Below are 22,783 nucleotides of genomic sequence, written 5' to 3'. Positions count from 1 at the left end.
AGTTTACTACTGGTGTTGTCCCCATGTTAATTCCCTATCTTCAATGATTATACTAGAGTTTTATAAGATGTTGACATTAGGGGAAACTCGCTGAGGGATACACGGGAACTCTGTTCTGTCTTTTCAGCTCTCCTGTACATCTAAAAGTACTCACGGACATAGAAAACAAACTTATGGTTATCAAAGGGGAGCGGGAGGAGGGGAGGGATAAATTAGGAGTATGGGATTAACAGATCAAGCAATGAAGATTTACCATCTACCACAGGGGATTATAAACCCAACACCTTGTAGTAACCTGCAATGGAATATAATCTGAAAAAAAAAACAGTCACTGTGCTATACACCTAAAACTAACACAACATTGTAAATCAACTATATTTCAATATAAATAAATAAAAGTATTTCAAAATAAAAAGGCCTTTTTGTGTGCGACACACACATAAAAAGGAACACTAAGAGTTCTTTGGTGGAAGGTTGGAAGTGGCTGGTTTAGATGAAGGAACAGCAGAATGGGACTTTGTGTATGATGAGCCACGCTTCCATTTTAGAGCTGGTTAACTGAGAGGTAAGGGGACTTGGCCAAGGACACAATGCCAGCAGCTGAAGGGGCAGGACGAGGCCCTGGGTTTTCTGGCTCCTCGTGTGCCGCTTTCCCCATTCTATTCCCTGCCTCTCTGCTCCAGGGAAGGATTTTCCTGAAGCTCTTCTGATAATGCTGTTTCTGCTTTGCATGTTTTCTTAAGTAGATTTCATAGTCCTGGTTAGATATCTTGTTGAGTTAGATATCACCCTTGTTTCCTGTTGTGGGTGTCTGTTTGAATCATGTCTACCCTCCAGGTGATGGCTTATGTATTTTTCTTACTGTTTTCAGCAGAAACTGGAGACAAGCAAAAGGCCTCCGTCTGGAACTTCCACTACCTCCAAAAGTACCTCCCCCACCCTCACACCTTCGCCGTCTCCCAAAGGGCACGCTGCCGAGTCCTCCGTGTCCTCCTCCTCCTCCCACCGGCAATCCAAGAGCAGCGGGGGCTCCAGCAGCGGCACCATCACTGACGAGGGTGAGTCCCCCGAGGTCCCCAGACCCCACCCTTTCCTCTTCACCATGGTGACCTGGTAGGTGTCCTTAATTGCTATTGCCATCCTAGGTTGGCTCTTTTGTTTTTATTTGTTTTAATCAAACAAAAACACCTGTCCCTCCCCTCCCCGATTCTGCCGTGTATTTTTGCCTTTGTTGAGCTTACATATCTAAACAGTATATAATAGTTTTTGACTGTAGGTGAGTTTTGATTATATATACAAATATACATGTGTAGAAATGCTTCTCCAACATCAGTTTTGTACTTTTCCCTGAACCTTGTATAGATCAGAATTCTGTCAGTTGCAAGGAATGGAATCCCCACTCGGATTGATTTAAGCAAAAACACAACCAAAAAACTTTTCATTTGTTGGCTCATAAAGTGTAAGTGTCTAGGGTGTGCTTCAGGCATGTCTGGATCCAGGTCCTTTGGGAGTGTTACTCTCCATGTTTCAAAAGTGGTGGCAAGGATGCCCTCAGCAGCTTCAGGCTTACTTCTTCTTCCTGCTGAATTCGTAACCCAGCAGAAAGAGTGCTGCTTTCTTAGTAGGTCCAGCAAAATCCCAGGGGTAAAGAAAGGTCATTGTCCTGCCTTGGCTATATTTATGACTACTTGGGTTTTTGCTCATCCTTGATGATTACTGTGTTCCCAAGGGTGCAGTGTGTTGCCTTTAGAGCCAGGGTCGGGGTCAGGTCTGTGTGGACTGAGAGTGAGAGAGAAGTAGCTCCTCAGAGGAAAACGGAAGTGCTGTTTCTGGAAGGAGGAGACAGTGGATGCTGGGCAAGCAAAAGCAAGAGGTATCCACTGCAACCAGGAGAACGTTGGAACCTGCATGAGTGGGGATGATGAGGAAAGGCAGATGGAGCTGACGGCAGGGCAGGAGTGGAGGTTGTGCAGTGAGGCCCCAGATAAAGATGTGAAGACATAAAAGAAAGGAGAGAAGAGAGGAAGCTGACCCTTTAAAACTGCCCTCTGGTGGCTCCTGAGAGCGGGGGCTGGGGGAGGAGCGAGTGGAGCTTTGATGAGAAATGGGGCCCAGGCAGGAACAAATCAAGGAGTATAAATCAGAGAGGGGAGGAAACTCTCTTTGTGTGTGTGGTCCTCACACAGCACATTTGCAGGCATATCCCTGCAGCTGCCAGGAGGGATGGCTGAGCAGGTTCTGCCCAGCAAGTTGAAATCAACTGCACAGGCTCTGGTCTGTACTGAGTTGATAAACGCACACTGCCATCGGCATCCTCTTTATTTGGGGCTCCTTTTATTGTTCTGTGTGATATCTAGTGCAATCATTTATAAAAGCTTCAGAGATTCACTAGCAACCCCATTCCTCCCTAATCGTGTTTTCTCTGTGGAATCTTAAGTTTTCCACCTGTGAACTCTCCCACCTTGGAGGCTTTCAGGAATCTAAGCTCTTAGAGGTTCAGTTTAGGATTTGTACCCAACCTTTTTCCAAAACAGAGTTGAGACAGTGGATATTTGAATGCACTGTCCATGCCCACTCTTTTTCCATCTCATTCTTTATTAAAATAAGGTTTGCAAAGCCTAGTTGGGATAAAAACAGAGGAGGACTGAAGCAAGTTCTTTTTAGGTTAATTTCTTGGGCTTAGAAAGCCTCATTTTCCCTCCTGAGGTTCCTGGGACCTGGGACAGCAAGACTGTTGTCCTGAAGGCATTAGATTATCACAGACCAGAGCCTCCAGTTCATCCCCAAACAGCCATTCTTTATGAAATTTTTATGGGAAATCTATAGCTCCAGTCAAGGACCGCATGCAAGCCTTTGCCCTGCTCACCTTTCTACCCATGTCCCTCTCTCTACACTCTGCGCATCGCAAGTGGTGAGGCCATGACAATGTCACCTTCTCTGCCTCACATTTGTTCCATGAAGGCTTCCGGGACAGGCACTGGGTTCTATAACCAGTGCTGGGTGTTAGGATAACTCACAGTTAGGCTGGGGATTCAGATACTTTTCACATAATAACATTAAATGATTGTAACACAAAGTGGGATCAAACCTGTGTTATCAGCAAGGCATGGAGCACCATGGAGCACCATGGCAGGCTTCACTGAAGAGGAGGCACTTGTGCTGGGCCACAAGGGCTGAGAAGAGAGAGGGCGGTGGTGGGCCAGAGGGCTAAATTTATACGAAATGTACAATCTGGCAATTAAACACAGCTATTAAAAGTCAGATTATAACAACAACAAAAATATATGTTAAAAATAGAAAAAAAGTCAAATTACATGAATTAAGTTGATTATGTTACATACACAGGTATATGGCATTTAAAACAAAATGTTTTATTTACTAATTTTTTAGTGAATTTCCTAATATCTGTGCTCTTGGGGTTTTTTACATCTCTAATCTATATGGTGGGAAGGCTGTGTGATGATGTGTTACTCCTGCATCTTTCTCAATTCTACTTTCAGGAACATGACATTAGTAGGTTGAAATATGCCATGGTGGAGTATTTACACCATGGAAATTAGCGAACATCATCCATCAGGGTTTGATTTATTGTTTTATAGCTCATATATAAATGTCATCTAGACAGTGATGGAGACAGTGTGAATTATGCAGGTTAACCTTTAAAGTTTCATGTCTGTAGCTGTTATATTGAGAGCAGCACCCAAAACTGAGAAAGTATTCTTCCAGGATTTGAAAACCATTATCTGATTCAGCAAAGTTGCTTGCATGAAGTTCCAGCATTCGTCTTTGTTGTTTCATTTCATCTCGCATGCTCGTGTAAATGGAAGCATGAACCAACCTTCATGGTGGAAGTATATTCATTGGCCATATCTGCAAGAGTAAGGCAAAAATCAATGAAAGCATTCAGTGAGATGCCCGAAATGCAATGAAGGCATTGGCTATAGGGAATTTATAATACAGAGTATCGTGTAATTTATTATTATACGTAAATTATGTGCACACATCCTTAAATCAGTAAAATCTGCAATAAAATTATGGACCTATATACATGCATATATTCTCCCCACCCATAAAGCCAGTTGTTAAATATTTACCAGCACACAAATGTGTAGAGACTTTTGGGAAACAGCAGGACCAAAGCATTATATGCATCATGAACCTATAATGGATTATCTGTGGATTGGGACTCATTTCCTCTCATACATCCTGGCTCAATAGCAGCTCTTTTGTGAAGCCTCTCCAGTCCTTTGGGTTGGTCAGCAGTTCTCTCTGTCCCCAGAGCCCCTTGTTCATGCCCTTCACCATATACTCCTCACTAATGGGAGAAGTGGCAGAGCGGGGTGTGTAGCAGAGACCTGGTAGCTAAACCACTGGGTTTGAATCCCTGCTCTTCCATGGACTAGTGGAGTGACCTCACTTGAGATATGGTATCCAGCTTCCTGTGCCTTCCTTATCTGTAAATGGGGACAGTAATAGGGTCTACCTCATGGGGTTATCCATTACAGGGTGCCTGATGGTGAGCACGGCATCAGCTGTCACCCTCATCATTTATGTCTTCCCAGCCACACTGAGCTCCGTCATAGCAGGGACCTTTCCATCCTTGCATTCCCAGCATGTAGTGGGCACATTAGTTGTCACTGTTGAATGATGAATGAGTGAGTAAAAGAAGGAACTTAGTCCTCCTAACCTCAAGCCCACTTTTCTGTGAGCCATACCCACTGCCCCAGGACCTTTGCACTTGCCACTCTCTCTACCTGGATGCTGCCTGGTGCTCTTTGCTTTGGTATCTGCACTGCATACTCCTTCATTTACTGCTTAAATGTTACCAAGAGGCCTTCCCTGACCACCTTGTATGAAACAACATTCTCATCCCCTGTCAACCTACCTGACCCTGATCTGTTTTTCTTCACTGCCTTGGGCCTGTCAGCCTGTTTATGGTCATTGTTGGTCCAGTGCCTAGTCTGGTAAATCCCTATTGACTGCGCCAATGAATGTTTCTTCAAGCCATCCAGATGCTGGTATTGTCTCCTTTCTTTACCCTCCCTGCTCTAATATCTTGATACCCCAGATCTTCTATTTTCCCCTGGTCCGTGCCCATCTGGCTTTGTGGTTCCATTCAGACATATCCTTCCTTGAGGAAGCCTACAACCTCCAAATGCTTGAGCCAAACCTTGACTCTGGTCTGAAGCCCACCTGCCTGTTCTTTCTAGGTCTTTCTCTGGCTAGCTGAGAGCTGCTGGCATTAGTGTTTGCTGCAAGTGCAGCTACCAGCAGTCAAGAAATCATAGTTAAAAATTGTTCTTGGACAGAAGGTGGAGTTGTAGTCCCAGCAGCTAGAACTCCAAGAACTTGGTGGTTGCAGCCATTGGAGAGTCAGCCTGGCTGTGAACCTTCCCATCATCTGTCTTCACAGCCCAATCTGGGCTTTTGGGAAATGCTGAGAGCCTGCCCCAAGGGAAGAGTGTGGCCAACAGGTGGCTCGGGACACACCTCCGGCTTCATCCCCAGGAACACAGCTTAGATCTGCTTTCTGGGTGGGAGATTCTTGTCGAACTTCATTTGAGATAAGATTACCACTACTTTATGAAAGATTGAAAACCACTATTTTGATGTATTTTACCAAATTCTAAAATATCTTATCTTACATTCTCTCCCTCTTGAAGATGAACTGACTGGAATCCTAAAGAAATTATCACTTGAGAAATATCAGCCCATTTTTGAGGAGCAAGAGGTAAGGATGTTCTTTTCGAGTGTCAATTTAAATCTTACCAGAAAACAGTTGTCTAAATATGTAGGTTTCCATTCTGTAAGCCTGGATTGATCTTTTTCACTGAGGCAGCTAAGGAAATAGAATTCAAGTTCAGGTAGGGAGGGTATAGCTCAGTGGTAGAGTGTATGCCTAGCATGCACAAGGTCCTGGGTTCAATCCCTAGTACCACCACTAAAATAATAAATAAGCCTAATTACCTCCCCCTCAAAAAAAAAAAAAAGAATTCATGTTCAGCATATTTGGTTCACTTCCTAACAATGAAATCCTGGGGACATTATGGCTTGTTTTGTTATAATAGGATTTTGTAATTTTGAGCACTGCTCTCTCTAGTAAAGTTTGTGTCTGTCCTGTTCCCCTTTGAAGGGGATTGACTAGCAGGCTTTTAGGTTTAAAGCAGGTCAAAAGCAAATCCTAATGAATCTATTTGTTAAGTGTCTGAATGTAAAGAGTCTGTGTTAGTCCGAGAGAGTTTCTATTGGCTTAAAAGCACTCACAATCACATTTTGAAAAAAACCCAAAAAACTACTGTTCTACAGTTTGGAAGTTTCTCAAAATGTTAAGCAGAGTTACCTTATGACCCAGCAATCCCACTCTTTGGTACATACCCAAGAAAGCTGAAAACATACGTTGGCATAAAAACTTGTGTATTCATAGCTGCACTATTCATCATAGTGGCCAAAAAGCGGAAACAACCCAAATGCCCATCAACTGATGAATGAATAAATAAAATGTGTTATCTCTATACCATAGAATGTAGCTTGGCTGTAAAATTGGGGGAAATACTGATACACACTACAACATGGATGAGCCTTGGAAACACAGTGCTAAGTGAAGGAAGCTAGTCATAAAAGGCCACATATGGTCTGATTCCATTTATATGCAATGTCCAGAACAGGCAAATCTGTAGAGACAGAAAGTAGACTAGTGGTTGCCAGGGAATGTAGGGAGGAGAGAATGGGGAGTGATTGCTAACGGGTATGGGTTTTCTTTCTGGGGTGATGAGAATGTTCTAAAATTAAGTGTGGTGATGGTTACACAACTCTGTACGAAAAATCATTGAATTGTGAAGTTTCAATGGGTGAGTTGTATGGTAGGTGAATTATATCTCAATAAGCCATTACTGTTTTTACTGTTGGCCAAATAAAACTCCTCTCTGAGCCCCACTAGCCACCACAGTGTAATCACAGGCTTAGAACATTCTGCTGCCCAGTTTACTACATGACAACTGTCATACTTATAGTAGCAATCGCAAGAATTACTCATCGTCCCCAACAAGCTTGAGATGAAACTGAGGAGTTTGTATTTTGATTCAAGAAACAGGGGTGCTGTGGCTTTCTTCCTCGGTTTGCTTTTCTGCTCTATCCATGCTGTCCTTCCTGCCTCCTTGGCATCTTAAACTTCAGTGGTGATTTTTCTTGTTGTCAGAAAAATCTTTTCTGTTTGTTAATGGCTGCCTGCTTTTATTTTATATGTTCTATGCCTTCTGAGGAGCTAGCCATGGGGACCTACATACAGGCTGCGTGTGGGGTCTCTGCCACAGGTCTGGGATGGTCCTGGGAAGGAGTGTCTGGCGGGGCCAGGAATTTCCCCCAGGGTCAGGGGGCAGCCATGATTCTCCACAGCCCTTCTTTCCTTTATTGCTTCTGCTGGTTTATTTTCTCACTCTCTTTCCACAGTCTGTATCTCTCTTGTCCTTGTGGGGGGAAACACGGTGAGTACTGCCATATACTCCTGTTTTCTGCACAGTATCCAATATTGTTAAAAGGGTGGCAATGTTGGAAGTAACTTTCTAATAGCAGGACTTGGATTTTTATCACTCAAGTCACCCAGATTAGTGTCTCGGAGACTTTCCTTATTTGTTTGGCTTGTAGGCATTTTCCAGAATGCACTCTCCTGAAAATCCCAGGGCTAGAGCTAAGGAGAGTTCATTTTTAATGATATTTTCAAATGAACTTTCAGCATAAAGCCAGGAATTGGAAGTAGTAAATCATAATTAATTTACTACTAATCAGCACTAATAGCTCATAATCATGATATTTCTGTTGCGGTTGGGAAAAAAGAGGTGTGGCACCAAGCAGATGGTAGCAAATCCCCCTTCTCTCTTCCCAGGTGGACATGGAAGCATTCCTCACGCTCACTGATGGCGACTTGAAGGAGCTGGGTATTAAGACAGATGGATCCAGGCAGCAGATCTTGGCAGCGATTTCTGAACTGAATGCAGGCAAGGTAATTGTTCTCTCTCTCTCTCTGTCTCTCTTTTTTTTTTTTTTTTTTTTGTGCTGTTTCCTTTTTCAACCAAGAGTTTCATTAGGATCCTCAGCCCTGTGTGTGCAAGGATCTTCAAGGTCTGATTTTGTCCCCCATCCGCACTGACATCCCTGGCGGAGGCTGCCCCGCTCGCACAGTTCTCATGGCCGAAGGGTCACTGCCTTCTAGTGTGCCTGTTCCTTTTCCAGATCTCTCTTTCCACAAGGTTGTTTTTCCTTAGATTTAGCTCAAATATTCCCTCCAGTCATTTCAACCCACAGGGCTGGGTTTTGCCCTCCTTAGCACAATAGAAGTTGATTAAGACAGGGCCTGGAATCAGGCTGACCTGGGTTCGAATCCCAGCTCCTCCACTTACTCACCATGACCCCGGGCAAGTCACACCGCTCTCTGAGCCTGGCTTTCCTGTCTGTAGTTGAGGGTAATGGGCTTGTTGCCAGGACTGAGATACTCAGCAAAACACCTGGCATACAGTGATCCGTCAGTCACTGTTGTTACTGTTAGCATCGTGCATTTTTGTCTGATGTTCAATTTGTGTTTCACCAGCTTTAAAGCTAAAGATGGGGGATGTCCCCACCCACCCAAAGGGGCATATGCGAAAAACAAACAAGCAAACAAAACACAAGAAAAGCAAGTCACCACTCACTCTGCAGGCCTTTGTACAGTCACTCTCAGGCTGTTCACACCCCTTTGCCTTCTGCCTTTCTCCCCAATGTGGGCTGGATCTTTTTGTCTCTCATTCTAGCAGCAACGTATAATACTTGCTTACCTGTCACTTTGTCACACTTTGTCTAACAGCTCCCCATTTGTTGGACAGTAGTGCTATGTCTGGGATTTTGCCATTATAAATATTGCTGTAATGGACGCCTCTGCCTTTTCTTTCTTCTGTTGTTTCGGGCTCTGTTCCACAATATGAGGTTATGTCAGAGATCATGACCATCTTATGATTCTTTCTATTTATTTCCAGTAGGCACAGAAATATTAAACAGACAGCAAATAAATATCCTGTAGCACTTTATCATTCACAAATCACTTTGCATACATTTCCTCATTTAATCTGGTTAGCCTGATATCCTCACCTTCACAGATCCAGCCAAGGAGCAGGGTCAACAGCCAGGCCCAGGTGGTGGTGGGCGGACAGCCGAGGCAGAGCCTGAGCTGGGTCTTCCTCATTTGTTCTGCAGCACCGCGCTGTGCTTGGGGCGGTGATTTTGTTGCCAGCGTTGTCATCATTAATATGCCTGCCTATAGTCTGTGAGGTGGTCCTTCAGAGTGATGTAGTCAGCATTGCTTCAGGTGCCTGCAAAGCTGAGCATTTTCCTGCAAGTCTTTGCTGTGTGTTCTGTCTCCTCTGTAAGTGGCCTGTTCCTAAACGCTGCTCACCTGTCCCTGGAACCTGGGCTGCTTCACTTTACAGATAGGGAAGCAAAGCCTCCAGGAGGGGCGGTGAGCCCTGACTCCCAGACCAGCACCATTTTTGCTCTGCCATAAGATGAGAGGGCTGGGAAATGGGCAGGTCTCTGCTGTTAGGAAGGGTTCACCCAGGGAATGGAAGCCCCAAGGTGGCTCACTGCAAGTGGGTCACCTGAAGTCAGCACTAAAGTCTTTGGAGTGTTGATTTATTCATGAAAATTTGCTCTTTGACTATCTGCCATGTATCAAGCATCGTGTGGGTGTTGAGCACTGAGAATCAGTCTGTGCCCGGCACTAATCTGACTGCCATGTCACATCTAGTCTTCATGTAACCTTCACAAAAGCCACTGAGGTCAGTTCCAGTTTACAGATGAGGGAACTAAGGCACACAGAGACCAGAGAAGACTTGCCTAAGATCACAGAGTCAGTAAGTGGCAGAACCAGGATTAGCACCCAGTTTGTGTCCTGACCACTGTGTTATCCTGCCTGGGTGTAACCCACCAGTGCATGAAGGAGCGACATATCTTGTTATGAGAGCTCCTAGCTTAGAAAGGTGTCTGGTAAGGCAAGGACCTTGAAGACATCCCTGAGGAAATGGTAGGAGGGCTGCGATCTGAAGAAGATAGTAACTGTATGGCAGGAGGGTAGAAGAGAATGCAGACCAGACAGAGGGAAACACATGTGCAAAGGCCCTGTGGTGAGAAGATGTATGGTACATTTAAAGGATGAAAGGACTGGCTGGAGCACAGAGAACAAGATGTGTGGTATCTGGAAAGACCAGAGGGGACAGACTGAGGGTCCCAGGAGGGTCAAGGGTGACCCAGTCAAGTGGGCAAGGGCTTTGGGGGAGAGGACTAGGTGAGTGATAATAGGGGACTATGGCTTAGGAGTTAGGGCCCTTCCTCCTCAAGACATCCAAGGGCCAGATGTGTGAGCCAAGGAGAGGATGGAGGTGAGGAAAGCCAAGCTTAGTCAGTTGAGGAGGAAGGACAGAAAAGGGTCTGGATATAGTAGGGTCAGTGAGGACTGTGGAGGGCTGGGGAAGACAGGTGCCTGGTACCATTAGAGCCTGGCCTCGGGCTTGGTAGACAGCAACCACTAATGCTTCCAGAACTTCCCCTCTGCCTTGGCCACCTTAGTCCAGAATCACAAAAAGAAGACAGATGGGTTCATTTAGAAATCTTAGGAACTTAACTGTCATCATCAGAGTGGATGATGTGACATCTCGAGCCCACTCCAAAGGAGGACATTTTTCTTAAAGTCTGTACAATCTAGAACTTTTTTCAGTTTTCTCTCAAATTCATAGGCCGTCTTCTCCCTGCTTGTGTAACAGTTTGCATACCATACTAAACAGGGCCCCATCAAGAGAAGCAGAAGAGACAGCTATGATGGTTGTCATAGTCAGTTTGGGCCACATAACAAAGTCCCTTAGACTGAGTGACTTATAAATAGAAATGTAATTCCCATAGTATGGAGGCTGGAAGTCTGAGGTCAGGGTGCCAGCAAGGTTGAGTTCTGGGGAGTCCTCTGCCAAGTTGCACACTGCCTCCTTCTCATGTGTCTGGCCCAGGACAGAGAGAAGCAAAATCTCTTCTTATCTCTTCCTACAGGGACACTGATGTCATCATTGGAGCCACACCCTCATGACCTCACCTAGTCCTAATCACCTTCCAGATGCCCCACCTCCTGACACCATCACATCAGGCGTAGGGTTTCAGCATAGGGATTTGGTGGGAGAACACAAACATTCAGTCCATAACAGTGGTCTTCTCTGAGGGCAGCAGCTGACCAGCTCCCAACTGGAAGACCCAGGTGCTTCTAATGTGCCAGGCCACCCACATCCTCCCCACAGGCAGCATCCACGCTGCAAAGGCAGAGGATCCCACATGGAGATAGGTGCAGGGGGAAGGGCCGATCTGAACTAATCGCTGAGAACAGTTCTATTATTTGAGCCTGAGTGGTGCCAGACAGTCCTGTAGAAACAAGGATTGTGTGTCAAGTGTATCTTAGAGTGAAGGCACAATTGGGAGATGCTAACTATCACAAAAGCAAGTTTATCTTCACTACTCTGGGTTACCGTTGGAACTCTGTCCTGGTTCTTAGAAAGAGCGAAAAACTTCTCAGACTGAGTGTGGCATCCCAGAGCCCTTTGGATGCCCTGGGCCTGGGCTCTTCTGGGCTGGACCCACCTGACCCTGACTCCTGTCTCCTTGATCGCTGCAGGGCACAGGCTTCCCTTTTAACGTTCATCGTTTTTCTTTCGAAACTCAACTTTGGCCATGAAAGTACTCATTGTGGTTCAAATGCTCTGTGCACATTTGAGAACTCAGATGAGGACATGTGAGAGAGGGGAAGCCCAGCTTTCCTTGCCCCCATGTCTTTCTAGCTGTGACCCACAGTGTGCTGGAGGGTCGTAGAATCAATTTAGTAGTTCATGAGCAGCATTTTAACAAGCAACATAGAATAGAGTAGAAAATACCAACATTCTTTGCAGGTAAGAATGGTAAAGCTTGTTTTAGTTGTATGGATTTACATGTAAGAGGGTTGTGGTAGAAAATGTTTTTCTTACACAATCAAAAAAGTTTGAACATTTTAGTCTAAATTTTTAAAAATGAATATTAACCCCAAACCTGGCTCAGCCATAAAAATATCAGTAAAGCAACGTGGACCCTCAGCCTGCAAGCCCTGTGACTTCCAGGTGAGCCCACCTCAGTATTCAAATTGTGATATATACTCAGGTCTGCTTATTCGTCTGTTAATTTCAAACAAATTGTATAATGGAGACGGTTAGCCAGAAATGATAGCCTGAGTATCACCTTTAGTTGGTCCTAAGCCGTTGCTTCTTTCCATTTTCACTTTTTGTGATTATCAAAGCAGTACATATTTGTCTTACTAAATTTGCACAGTACCAAAAAGGTGAAAAGAATTTTTAAAGGAATCACGATCCGACCACCCAGAGGCCAGGGCTCTTCACATTTGGGAAGATCGCTCTGCAGTGTTTTGTGCCGAATGTTTTTCTTTATGTGGTTGAGATAAATCTGGATCTATAATTTTACATTCTACTTTCTTCATTTAACATTAAATATATGCAGTTACTCATGTCATTAAGAACTCTTTTTAATATAATAAAATAAATTTGCATCGATGTACTAAAATTATTTATTTAAATCCCTACTTGTTGGATATGTAGATATCCAAACTTTCTATAAATAGTGCTGCAATGAGCAACTTCCTGTATAAGGCTTTCTAATTATCTCCTAAGAATAGATGTCAAAAAAAAAGTGAAAATTGTGGAGTCAGAGTTTAAATCAAGGAATATGGTACTTCATCCTGAATTATCTTCCCGAAAGAGCCAGTGAACGTCCTCACCAGCTGTAGGTATGAGTTCCAGTGTCACCTTTGCTGGTATGGGATACTATCAATTTGCTTTTTAATTTTTATTAATTTGATAGGACAAGAAATATGCCTTGGGCTAATTTGCATTTCTTTAACTCCTAGATAGACTGAACATATTTTTCTACTTTTAATGGCCATTTGCTTTTTTTCCTTTTAAGAATTACCAGGAATGTCCTTTGAAACTCGGGGTTTTTAAAGGGCAATTATCATTATCATCTTCAATCAGTTGTGGATGCAGGGAGTGATTATGATTTTCATCGTTTACAGCTCCCTCCTGAGGTTAGGAAGCATAGCGTGCTGGACTCCTGTCTTTCCCTGACCTCATTTCTCAGGCAATTAAGGCTAAGGTGGTGTTTAATACTGAGACGGCTGTCATCCACCCCTTCTATTTATTTTTTAGCCCTCTGCAGTTTGCACAGTGTCACCCCATTCATTATGTCAGGTTGAGTCTCATCACAGCCCCAGCATGTGATATCATCCCCATCTTACAGGCATGGAAGCTCAGCAGCATCGGGTCCTGCCTGCGATGGAGTGAATGGTAGAGTAGGAATTTGGGGTCCTCTGACCCCAGCACCTCCCATGTGCTGTCCTCTGCCCTGCAGCCTTTAGGTTTGTGTTGATGGAATCCCTGTAGCACTATTCCACTATTGCAGCATCCATTCCAGGAAGGATGACTTGGAAGGATTGCACCTGCCCTCTCAGGTGTCCAGAAGGAAGGTCTCTGCTTGAGGGTCTGGAAAGGGGCCCCTCAGGGATGTGGGGAGTCCATGAAATGAAAGAAGAGAAAGTTTGCAGTCTAGGCTCATTCGGTGAAGTTTTTTGTTTTTTGTTTTTTGTTTTCACTCTTGGCAGAGAACAAGCTACCAGAGATTATTCATTTTTAATTGACTTTACATTGGGCCACATTAATTTGGTTTAAAATATATATGTTTAATCTACACTGCTGTCCCCTGAGGGCAGGATGTGCCAGCCTCCTGCTGCCCACCTACAGCCCAGTGTCAGCGGCAACCCTTTGGGTACTATTATCATCCTCCTTTTATAAATGAGGAAATCAGGGCCCACAGAGATGAAGTATCTTGCTCACAGTCACCCAGCTAGTCCATGGGAGGGATGGGATTTGAACCCAGGCTGTTTGATTCCAATCTCTGTTCTTAACCTCTGTGTATCACTGCCTCTCAGCCAGGTATTCAGTGAAGATCTTCTCTGGGCTTAAAGCAACATCCACATCCCCCCCTCTTTTCCCATCTCAAACTGTGTATGTAGTGGGTGGGGACTTGGAGGAGGATGCTGCAGGGATGGGATGAGAAGTGAACCACTGTGAGGACAAATCTGTCATCTTTTGGGCAAGAGGCAGTAAAGCAGTTCAGACTCTCACTTAGTATCAGAAAGTTTGGCTCCCACTGAGTTCCCTGGAAATATGAGAGCTGGAAAGATGCTTGGAGCAGGGCAGGATAGGAGACCTCCCTTCCAGGCCAGGTGACCCAGGGCAAGTCATTCCTGCTCCTTGGGCTCTGCTCCTTGTTCTCATCCGCGGGATGGGACCCCTGCATCTTGGGAGCCTCTCCAGCACCGGCATAATGCAGTTATGGGTGCTGGGGGAGATTCTTGACTCAGAATTTTTTTTATTAAATTCAGTACTCTTTCAATTAGGTAATTTATTTTCCCTAAGACACCCATGGGTTTTTCAAGTATGAGTCAAACATTAACAACATTGTGTCAATTGAATGAATGGTTAAAAGATTTAACAAGACTTTCTGTGTCTGTTTTCAATTTCCTCCACAGGGACGCGAGAGACAAATTTTACAGGAAACCATTCACAACTTCCATTCTTCTTTTGAGAGCAGTGCCAGCAACACCAGGGCCCCTGGAAACAATCCCTGTACGTGACCCTCCTCCTTGTGGTCACAAGCATGAGCTTTCTGAATCACAGTACGCCCTTCACAAGGCCAGCGCCGCAGCCACCATCAGCTCTTCTCCACTCCCTGAAACACACCATGCTTTGTCACACTGCCGTGCCTTGGTCACATTGTTCCCTCTGCCTGGAGCATCCATCTTCCCTTCTCTGCTGTAGTAGTTGGTGATGCTTGTTGCTGTAACCAACTCCAGCACGTGTTTGTTCTCCCATAAAGTCCAGTATGGCTGCTTTTGCTTGGCAGAAGCACACAGTGATGCAGGGACCCTTCACCTTTCATCTGAGGCTCTGTCCTTCCCGGGGGCCTCAGAGTCTTTGCTTCTGGCTGGCAGAGGGGAAAAGGATGGTGGAGAAGGCACAGCCTTTTCTTAACTGCCTTGCTCTTAACTGCTCACATTCCATTGGTTCCCCCTCCTGCTCACATTCCATCAGCCACCAGTAGTCACGTGGCTCCAACTGGATGCAGAGAAGATAAGAAAGTGTCATCTTCAGGCAGTGGCTTCACCGCAACAACTCGGTTCTTTGGTGGAAGAGCAGATATTTTGGTGGAAGGTTAGGGACTCTGCCCCATCTTCCCGTAGAACTTCTGACTTCTCCCTCACACCACTTCACTTATCAAATGAAGCCTTTCTTGACTCCCTTACCCCAAACTAACTCTTCCAGCCACTGGGGCACTTGCTGCTTTGTGTGATAACTGCTCTAGCACTTTACCACACCCGCCGGACACAGCATACGACCGCTGTTCAGGATGCGTATGTTGAATGCATTTTTCTTTATTGCAAAGGCAGCCTTTTTATAGGAAAAAAGGGGAGACCCACTATGTGATCTTGAGGGGGCATCCCCTCCCCTTTCTAGCCTCCAGTTTCCTTGTCTGTGGTGAGGCAAGATGATGCTCTGGCATTCCACATTGCTCACCTCAAGTCACTGCAGGGCTTTTGCACTTCAGGTCGGAGCAGAAGACACTAATATACTACATTGTGGAAGGACTTTGGTGCTTGTGTATTCTAGGCCAAGAAGTGGAGAATTTGGAATTTCTTATATACCCTGTTAATACCATGTTCCTCAAAAGGGAATCGGCCTGTGTAGTTTTCTACTGTGTCATATTCTATGAGAGGGGCTTTGACTTTTAAGTACAGGAGCTTTCTGAAATGTTCTCAAGCACATGATTCAGCCAACACTTGCTGCATTTCTGCCACATGCTGGTGGTTCAGAGATGAGCCAGAGCCAGTCCCCACCCTTAAGGACCTCGACAGCAAGAGAAGCCGTGAATGGATAGTCCCAGCCTCAAGGGGCAGCCCAGAGGAGTGGAGAGAGCGTGCACTCTGGGTTCAGGCCCAGGGTTCTGGTCCAGCCCTGCGGCTGGCCAGCTGAGTGGCGGGGGTCAGGTAACTTGGCCTCTCAGTTGGCACTTAGAGCCAGCCTGTGTCAAGCACTTGGTCTGCAGGACATGCACGATGAATCGATGGCAGCCTTTGCAGAGTTCTTATCTTTACTGTGCGCTGTTCTCCTTGGGAGGTGTGGCTTCTCACCTCTCCCTCCACTGGCTGCTAGAGGCAGTCGTTACTGCATTGCCCGGAGCCTCATCATGTTCTCCCTCCGCCCCTCCATCCAGTGGGTGCTGTTCCTCCTTCATCCTTTCATCCTCCCACCTGTAGAAGCCAACTTTCCACATGACTGGAGAGAAGAGGTTTTGTTTTAGCCATCACTGACAGACATCTTTATAAACGTTTCTCCCATCCCAACCTCCTTTAAGGAGACAAGGTCATTGAACACCTACTGTGTGCGGCAGCTTGACCCTAGTGTCATCTGTCATCACCATCAGCCTGGAGGCTGGCATAGTATAAACTCATCCTGCATGCTGAGGAAACAGACACAGAGGAGTGGAGCTGCGTGCCAGCTACACAGCCCGGAAGGAGCAGAGCTGGCTGAGAACAGGATGTGGTGCTTTTCCCACTGACTCCTGGAGCTAGAAGCACCAGGGATTCTTGCTATTTTAATGCATTCTTATCTTCAGAAGTTACCAATAGGCCTAGGGTTGCTTGCCCCTGAAATACACCTGGGCCTCTGAGTTAGGTGCTGTGAGGTTTTATGCCAGCTTTTCCCTGTCATCCTGTTCTTTCATCACTCCTACATTTGTGCAGCTTGCAGTCGGGTAAGTCTGATTGAATACCCATGATTGACACAGGAGCCGTGCTGTGGGTCAGCTTTCTACAAATGCGCACTTCCACGATCTCATCTGATGACCCCCGACAGCAGGGCATACTATTCCCATTTTGCAGATGGGACAACTGAGGCTCAGGACAGATGCTTCTTTTGTCTTTTTCACTGGACTCAGTGGTTCTAGGCCAGCTTGTGTGCTGGTTGGTGAGAGATCCCTGGCACTCCCCCTTTCCTGGTGACCCTCCAGGTGGTTATTCTTGTCCATAGTGTTTCCCTTGCTTGACGACAACCAGCATTTCCCAAAGTGTGTTCCTTGGAACACTAGTTCCACAGGATGTTAATAGGTTTTTCATAAAGAAAAATAAAGGGAGGGAGTACATATGTGACAGTGGGGTGACACTTTGTGATCAGATAGATTTGGCAGACACTGGGTTAAAGCCCAGCCCATGGTGTTTGTTGTAGGATACCTCAGGACCTTCGGGGGGGTTTGTGGTGGTGGGGTCTCTAGTAGCTTGTAGCTTTTCCCACACGTTTGATCGCAGAATGATGCTTCATGGCACTCTTAACAGGATGGGTTCCTTGGATGCTGTCAGGGAAACCCTGCTTTGACTGGGACAGTAGCAGTTGTGAGGCTCTTGGGAGGGCACTTGAGGCCTTCAGCTGGGTCAGGCGTCTTTGGTAACACCTCTCTTTTCTTCCCAGGAGCTCTCTGCTTGGCAGTGGGACATTGGGTTAAGGGAGTCCCCTGACTTTGAGAGTGCCAGGGAGTCTCCTGCAGGGTCGAAGACATCGTTTCCCAGCGTTGGTGCAGTGTCCTGCCTGGCGAGTGCTGAGTGTTTAGGTCCTGTCCCCCAGGCCAGGGGAAGGCTCCCGCCTCCCTGCTTCAGTGCCAGACCATTACATGGAGGCTGCAAGTTTTGCAAGGAAGACAATTCCTTTTCATTTACTGAACATTTACTGAGCATCTACTCTGTGCCCACATGGTGCTTGTGCTTTGGATCCCAAGATGAAAAACACTTGTCTCTGCCCTCAGGGAATCCACAATGTCTTAGAGGAGACAAGCACTAAGTCAGATGTTGTAGTGCCCGTGAGAAGTTTTTTGATAAAGGTATGTGCTGGGTCCATGGCTCAGGTTTGGCCTGGATGGGCCCGGTTGGAGAGACTGGGTCTGAGAAGGTAGCTGGCACGCAGGTGGGGGAGAGAAAGGGCTCCTCAGATTGGGGGACAGTGTGTGCGAAGGCAGGTGGCATGTAATTTTTGTGGCTTAAATGTTGTCGTGGGTAAGTTAGATACCTGTTATTCTAATGTTTGATTCTTTTCTTTGAAACGCATAGAAGCAATCTGTTACCTGGAAAGAGTATTGAATCTAGAGTCAATCCAGCACTGGTTCTGGCTCAGCCACTTCTTAATGAGTAATGTGTTTCTTCCACTCCTTGGGCCTCAGTTTCCCTTTTGGTTACAAGGGGCTCACACTTCCCAAGGTTCTGAGGATCAAATGAAGGTGAAAGCCCTTGTCGCACCACGTGGTGCTGTGCAGATGTGAGAAATCTCCACGGTTGCCTGCTTGAAATCCTTTCTCTGTTTCTGTCTCGCCTACCCACTACCTCCGACTCCCCCTGATGTAGCCATGTCTGGGTGGGCGAGGCCAAAAGCAGCAGCCTCCAGCCAGAGGTGGCAGCAGCTTAGATGGCTCTGCTGGCATCAGAGCCCCAAGGAAGTGAGGGTTGGTGGTGGATCCCTACCCTCCAGCTGTGCCTGACTCTGGGTGTTTGTGTCATTGGGGTTCCCAGCAAGGTGGACAGGAAGAAACCGGAAGACATTCCTGCTCCTGATTGCAGGGGCTGATCCAGGGGGCAGAGAGGAAGTGGGAAATCCCTCCAGTTTGCTCTTGCCTCAGAGCTGCCTAAGGACACTGCCGTGTGGGCCAGACCTGGGCTAGGCAGCCGTGGACATCTATGCTGACCTGTGCTACCAAGAAAGAACCTCGTGAGGGCCCAGGACCCTTCCTGGGAAGATTCTGCAGCCCAGACTGAACGTGTGTGAAGCACCATCTGTGCTTCATTATCCATTTCAGGCAAGATAATCAAGTCCCATTAACCAGCAGGTCCTGTTCAACATGCAAGGAGACCTGACGCTCTCCCTGACAAAGTCGTTACCAAATTCTGCAGGACTGGCCAGGGATCAGATCTCCTCCCTGGGGTAGATGGGTGGTGAGTCCCCTCTTTAGCTTCCTTCCTAACCCCCTCCTCAGGGACCTCCCTGCCCAGAGGAGTGAGCCAGCTCCCATCAGTGTAAAGTCTCTCCCAGTTCCCTTCTGAGCTGCATCCCTAAGGCTCATAGACACAGGGCGTAGCCATCCTCTTCCAAGAGACCTAGTTCCCACCTCCAGGTGGCTGGGGTAGGGTTTGGCCTCACCCTAAGGCCTCAGTGGGGCCACTGTACCCTTTGTTAAGAGACCAGGTTGCCTCTTTGTTTCAGCCCTACAGTGTTTCCCTTTTCCTCACCATCCAACAGTTCTATTATTATTTTATTGTTATTTCAGTACAGGGACTTGATTCTTTGAAGGACTTTTGTTTGCCAAATGTGTATTAAATAATGGTGAATTTGTCTTCTGACTTTGATTTTGCTCATTGAGGTATAAAATGCTGCTCAGATTTCTTCCAGTGAGAACTATTACAGGTGGCAAGTGCCTATGGTGTGCTGGGAGCTTCTGTTGCCTGGCTCCTCCTGTGAGGCAGCCTTAAAACCCCCTTTCTATCAACTTGGTGAGTGTCGCACACAGATATTAACATCACCGAGGTCACTCTGTAACAGGGGATGGTCAGTTTGAATGCCAGCCTCACCTCTCACTCTAATCAAGAGTCCACATTCTCTCTATGCTGTCTTGCTGGCCTTTCAGCACAGAGAGAAATGTTGAATTGGGATAAGCCCAGCCAACAGCAGAACAAATAAAACCTTGTTAGTCTGTATGGCTTGTTCACAATTTTTTGTGGGGGAGGCACTTATGAAATATTGTAATATATACACTATATTTTGAAGAAATCTTGAAGAGTTCTCTTTGTTTCTTCTAAGAATCCTTACAAGTCAGGGAACTGCCTTATCTCCACCTCTTCTGCTCTCAGTATCTCACATTGGCTATGATCAGCCCTACAGGGCATTCAAGAAGCAGAAGGTAGTGTGGGTTCCAGTCCTGAAGCAGGTGGAATGGGGCCAAGGTCTGTGGGGCCCCACAGTTCGGAGCAAAGATACTGGGGAGACTGTAGGAGTAGGGTCAGCTCTCCATGAGGAAAAACATTTCAGGGACCAGGGCTACCTGGAAGATAGGGTGTCCCCCAGGTGGGCCTACAGAGGCTGGTCAAGCCTGGGGCATCTAGAGAGGGGAACTCAGACTTTGGATGAAGACTGGACCAGGCAGATGGTTCCCAAATGACCCAATGGTGGAGGGGATCCAAAAAACAAAACAAAAACAAGTTTACCTGACACTAAATATATTCCTTTTACGGGGTTGGCCTTGATCCTGACACAAGTCCCTGTTACTTTGACAGGGCGGGGGTAGGTAATGGTAGTTTTAGTCCTACAGATATGTGCAATCCAAAAGTCAGAGAAACACTGCTCTGGGTCACTTTTGAGGTCCCAGCCACATGAGTCTGTGAAAATTTATAAAAAGAAGGGGGGAGTGGTTCCCCAATGAGTTAAACATCAAATTACCATCTGATCCAGCAATTCTACTCCTAGGTAATATACCCAAAAGAACTGAAAATAGGTAGTCAAACAAAAACTTAATGCAGATATTCGTAGCAGCACTATTCACAATAGCCACAAGATGGAAATAATCCAGATGGCCATCAACAGATGAATGGATAAACAAAATCTGGTATTACCACACAATGGAATGTTATTCGGTCATGGAAGTACTGATCCACGCTACAACATGGATGAACCTTGAAAACATTGTGCTGAGTAGAAGTCTGACACAAAAGACCACGTATTATGTGATTTGATTTATATGAATGTACAGAATAAGCTGGGGGTTGGGGACTGAGGAAGTGAGGAGCCACGGCTTAATGGATAGGCGATTTCTTTTGGGGTTATGAAAAAGTTCTGGAACTGGATAATGGTGATGGTTGTACAATAATGTGATGTACTTAATGCCACTGAATTGTACACTTCAAAATGCTTAAAATGATAAGTTTTATGTTATATAATTTTATCATAATTTAAAAGAAGGAAGAAAAGAGGGGAGCTCTTGACCTGGCTGGAGCCAGGGGAGCCCTTCTTCTGTCAGTGTTCCCCTCTCGACCTTGTCCTTCAGGGTGAAGGATACTCTCCACGGTAGGGTCTCCTTCTCCTCTCCTCTCCCTCCCATACCCATATGTACACACAGCTTTGTGCCCCTCATCAGAGGGGTCTAGATGGACTGCGGGTCTCAATTCAGAGAGCCGCACAAAAAAGGCTCAGGAATGTGGTGAGGCCGCCCTTGTCCCAGCTCTGGGAGACGCAAGCCGGGCTGGAAGGTGGGGATGCCGTCGTAGTCCGAGGCCGCGGGAAGCCTCCCGGGCTTCCTGCCCTCCCGCCACTCCTCTCTCATTCCCTATCTCCACGCGCCTCAGGGCCTCTCCGCTTCACTTGCTCGCAGCTCTTTCAACAGGATAATTGTCTCCACTTTCACCACAATCAGAAACACTCCCTTAAAGTCACAGATGAGAGTTTGCCGAAGCGCTTCCCGGTCGGCCAGGAAGCTCGCTCCACGGAGGGGCCCCCGCCCCCTCCCACTCGCGCCCACTTCCGCCACCAGCCCCCGCACTTCCGGCGAAGCGCCGGCCTCCCTCGCCGGGTACCCCTTCTCTGCCCGCCACAGGTGTCCGTCCCAAGACATGTCCCTGAACGCCATGCTGCAGGCCAGTCTCCACTCACCGTCTTCTCCCGGGAACCCAGCCTGCCAGCCCGGGCTTTATAAATAGTGAGGCTGTGAGTGTGTGGAGAGGAACTTCAGCCACAGAGAAGGACCTAGAACTGAAGACTGCACACCAGTGTTCTTGCAGCTTCTGTGAGGTGGCTTCCTCGGTGAGGTGGCCTCAGGGCAAACTGATTTTACTAGCTTCTCATGAAGGACAGGTGGCCGAGAGCCTGAGTCAAACGAAATTCTCCCAGGGAATGTCCTTCGGGCCACCTGGAGTGCAGACTCGCTTGCGAGGTGACAGTCTTCCTCAGGTAAGCTAACTCTGCGTCTTTGTTGTCGCAATGAGGGTTGACACACTCATTCCGCAGACAGACGCTGACGGAGCACTGAGGTAGGCACTGAGGATACGCCAGGGGGCAAAGCAAAGTCCCTGTTTTCGCAGAGCTTATGCTCAACTGGGGCGATAACAATCCTGGCTCACAAGGTAGGGGAAGGTTAACTGAGATAATGCAAATCAAGTGCCCAGCACTGTGCCTGGCACAGGTTAAGTGTCCTGGGGCAACAGACGTTTCTAATGGCTCATTTCCTCTCCAGGTTCCTTAGAAGTCAGAGCCACGTGAGCTCTTCCTTATTGGCCAGGGTTCCAGAAATGCTGTACTCTGCTGGGGCCACAACTCAGGGCAGCCGCATTCATGAACCTTGAGCTGATAGCAGTCAGAGGAGCTGGGTTACCGACCCTCATTAGGGCCAGGGACACACCGGCCAATTTAATTGCCAGAATGAACGGAAAATATTTGTTTATTGCATAGCAATGAACTTAACAAACGTAACTCAGTTTACAACCCACAATCACATAAGAAAGAATACAGAGCAAAGAAAGAATTGGAGGAAAAAGCAAACTGTGTTCTTTAGACCCATGGAACAGCTGTACTTTGATCCACTTTCTGTCATGCACTTGAACATAGAT

At 46.6% G+C, this 22,783-nt stretch overlaps 2 protein-coding genes across 5 annotated transcripts in view; both read left to right on the top strand.

Moving 5' to 3' along the window:
- The window catches only part of ANKS6 (ankyrin repeat and sterile alpha motif domain containing 6), a 52,326-nt gene extending 32,441 nt beyond the window's left edge, over nt 1–19,885 (top strand). For 2 of the 4 annotated variants that reach the window (XM_032478060.1, XM_032478058.1), the window contains 4 exons: nt 872–1,058; nt 5,664–5,731; nt 7,880–7,996; nt 14,627–19,885. In XM_032478060.1, the coding sequence (XP_032333951.1) occupies nt 872–1,058; nt 5,664–5,731; nt 7,880–7,996; nt 14,627–14,731 (477 nt within the window). In that variant the 3' untranslated portion in view covers nt 14,732–19,885. Of the gene's footprint in view, nt 1–871; nt 1,059–5,663; nt 5,732–7,879; nt 7,997–11,058; nt 14,576–14,626 lie in introns of those variants that run through there. The other 2 variants (XM_032478059.1, XM_032478061.1) reach the window with 2 other exon arrangements.
- Nucleotides 19,886–21,723: 1,838 nt separating this feature from the next.
- Nucleotides 21,724–22,783, top strand: part of GABBR2 (gamma-aminobutyric acid type B receptor subunit 2) — a 352,698-nt gene continuing 351,638 nt past the window's right edge. The window contains exon 1 of the mRNA XM_014559751.2: nt 21,724–22,127. Coding sequence (XP_014415237.1) covers nt 22,071–22,127 — 57 coding nt within the window. The 5' untranslated portion in view covers nt 21,724–22,070. The remainder of the gene's footprint in view (nt 22,128–22,783) is intronic.

Source organism: Camelus ferus, chromosome 4 (genome assembly GCF_009834535.1).
Source record: "Camelus ferus isolate YT-003-E chromosome 4, BCGSAC_Cfer_1.0, whole genome shotgun sequence".
NCBI lineage: Eukaryota > Metazoa > Chordata > Mammalia > Artiodactyla > Camelidae > Camelus > Camelus ferus.
This window is presented reverse-complemented; position numbering and strand designations above follow the sequence as displayed.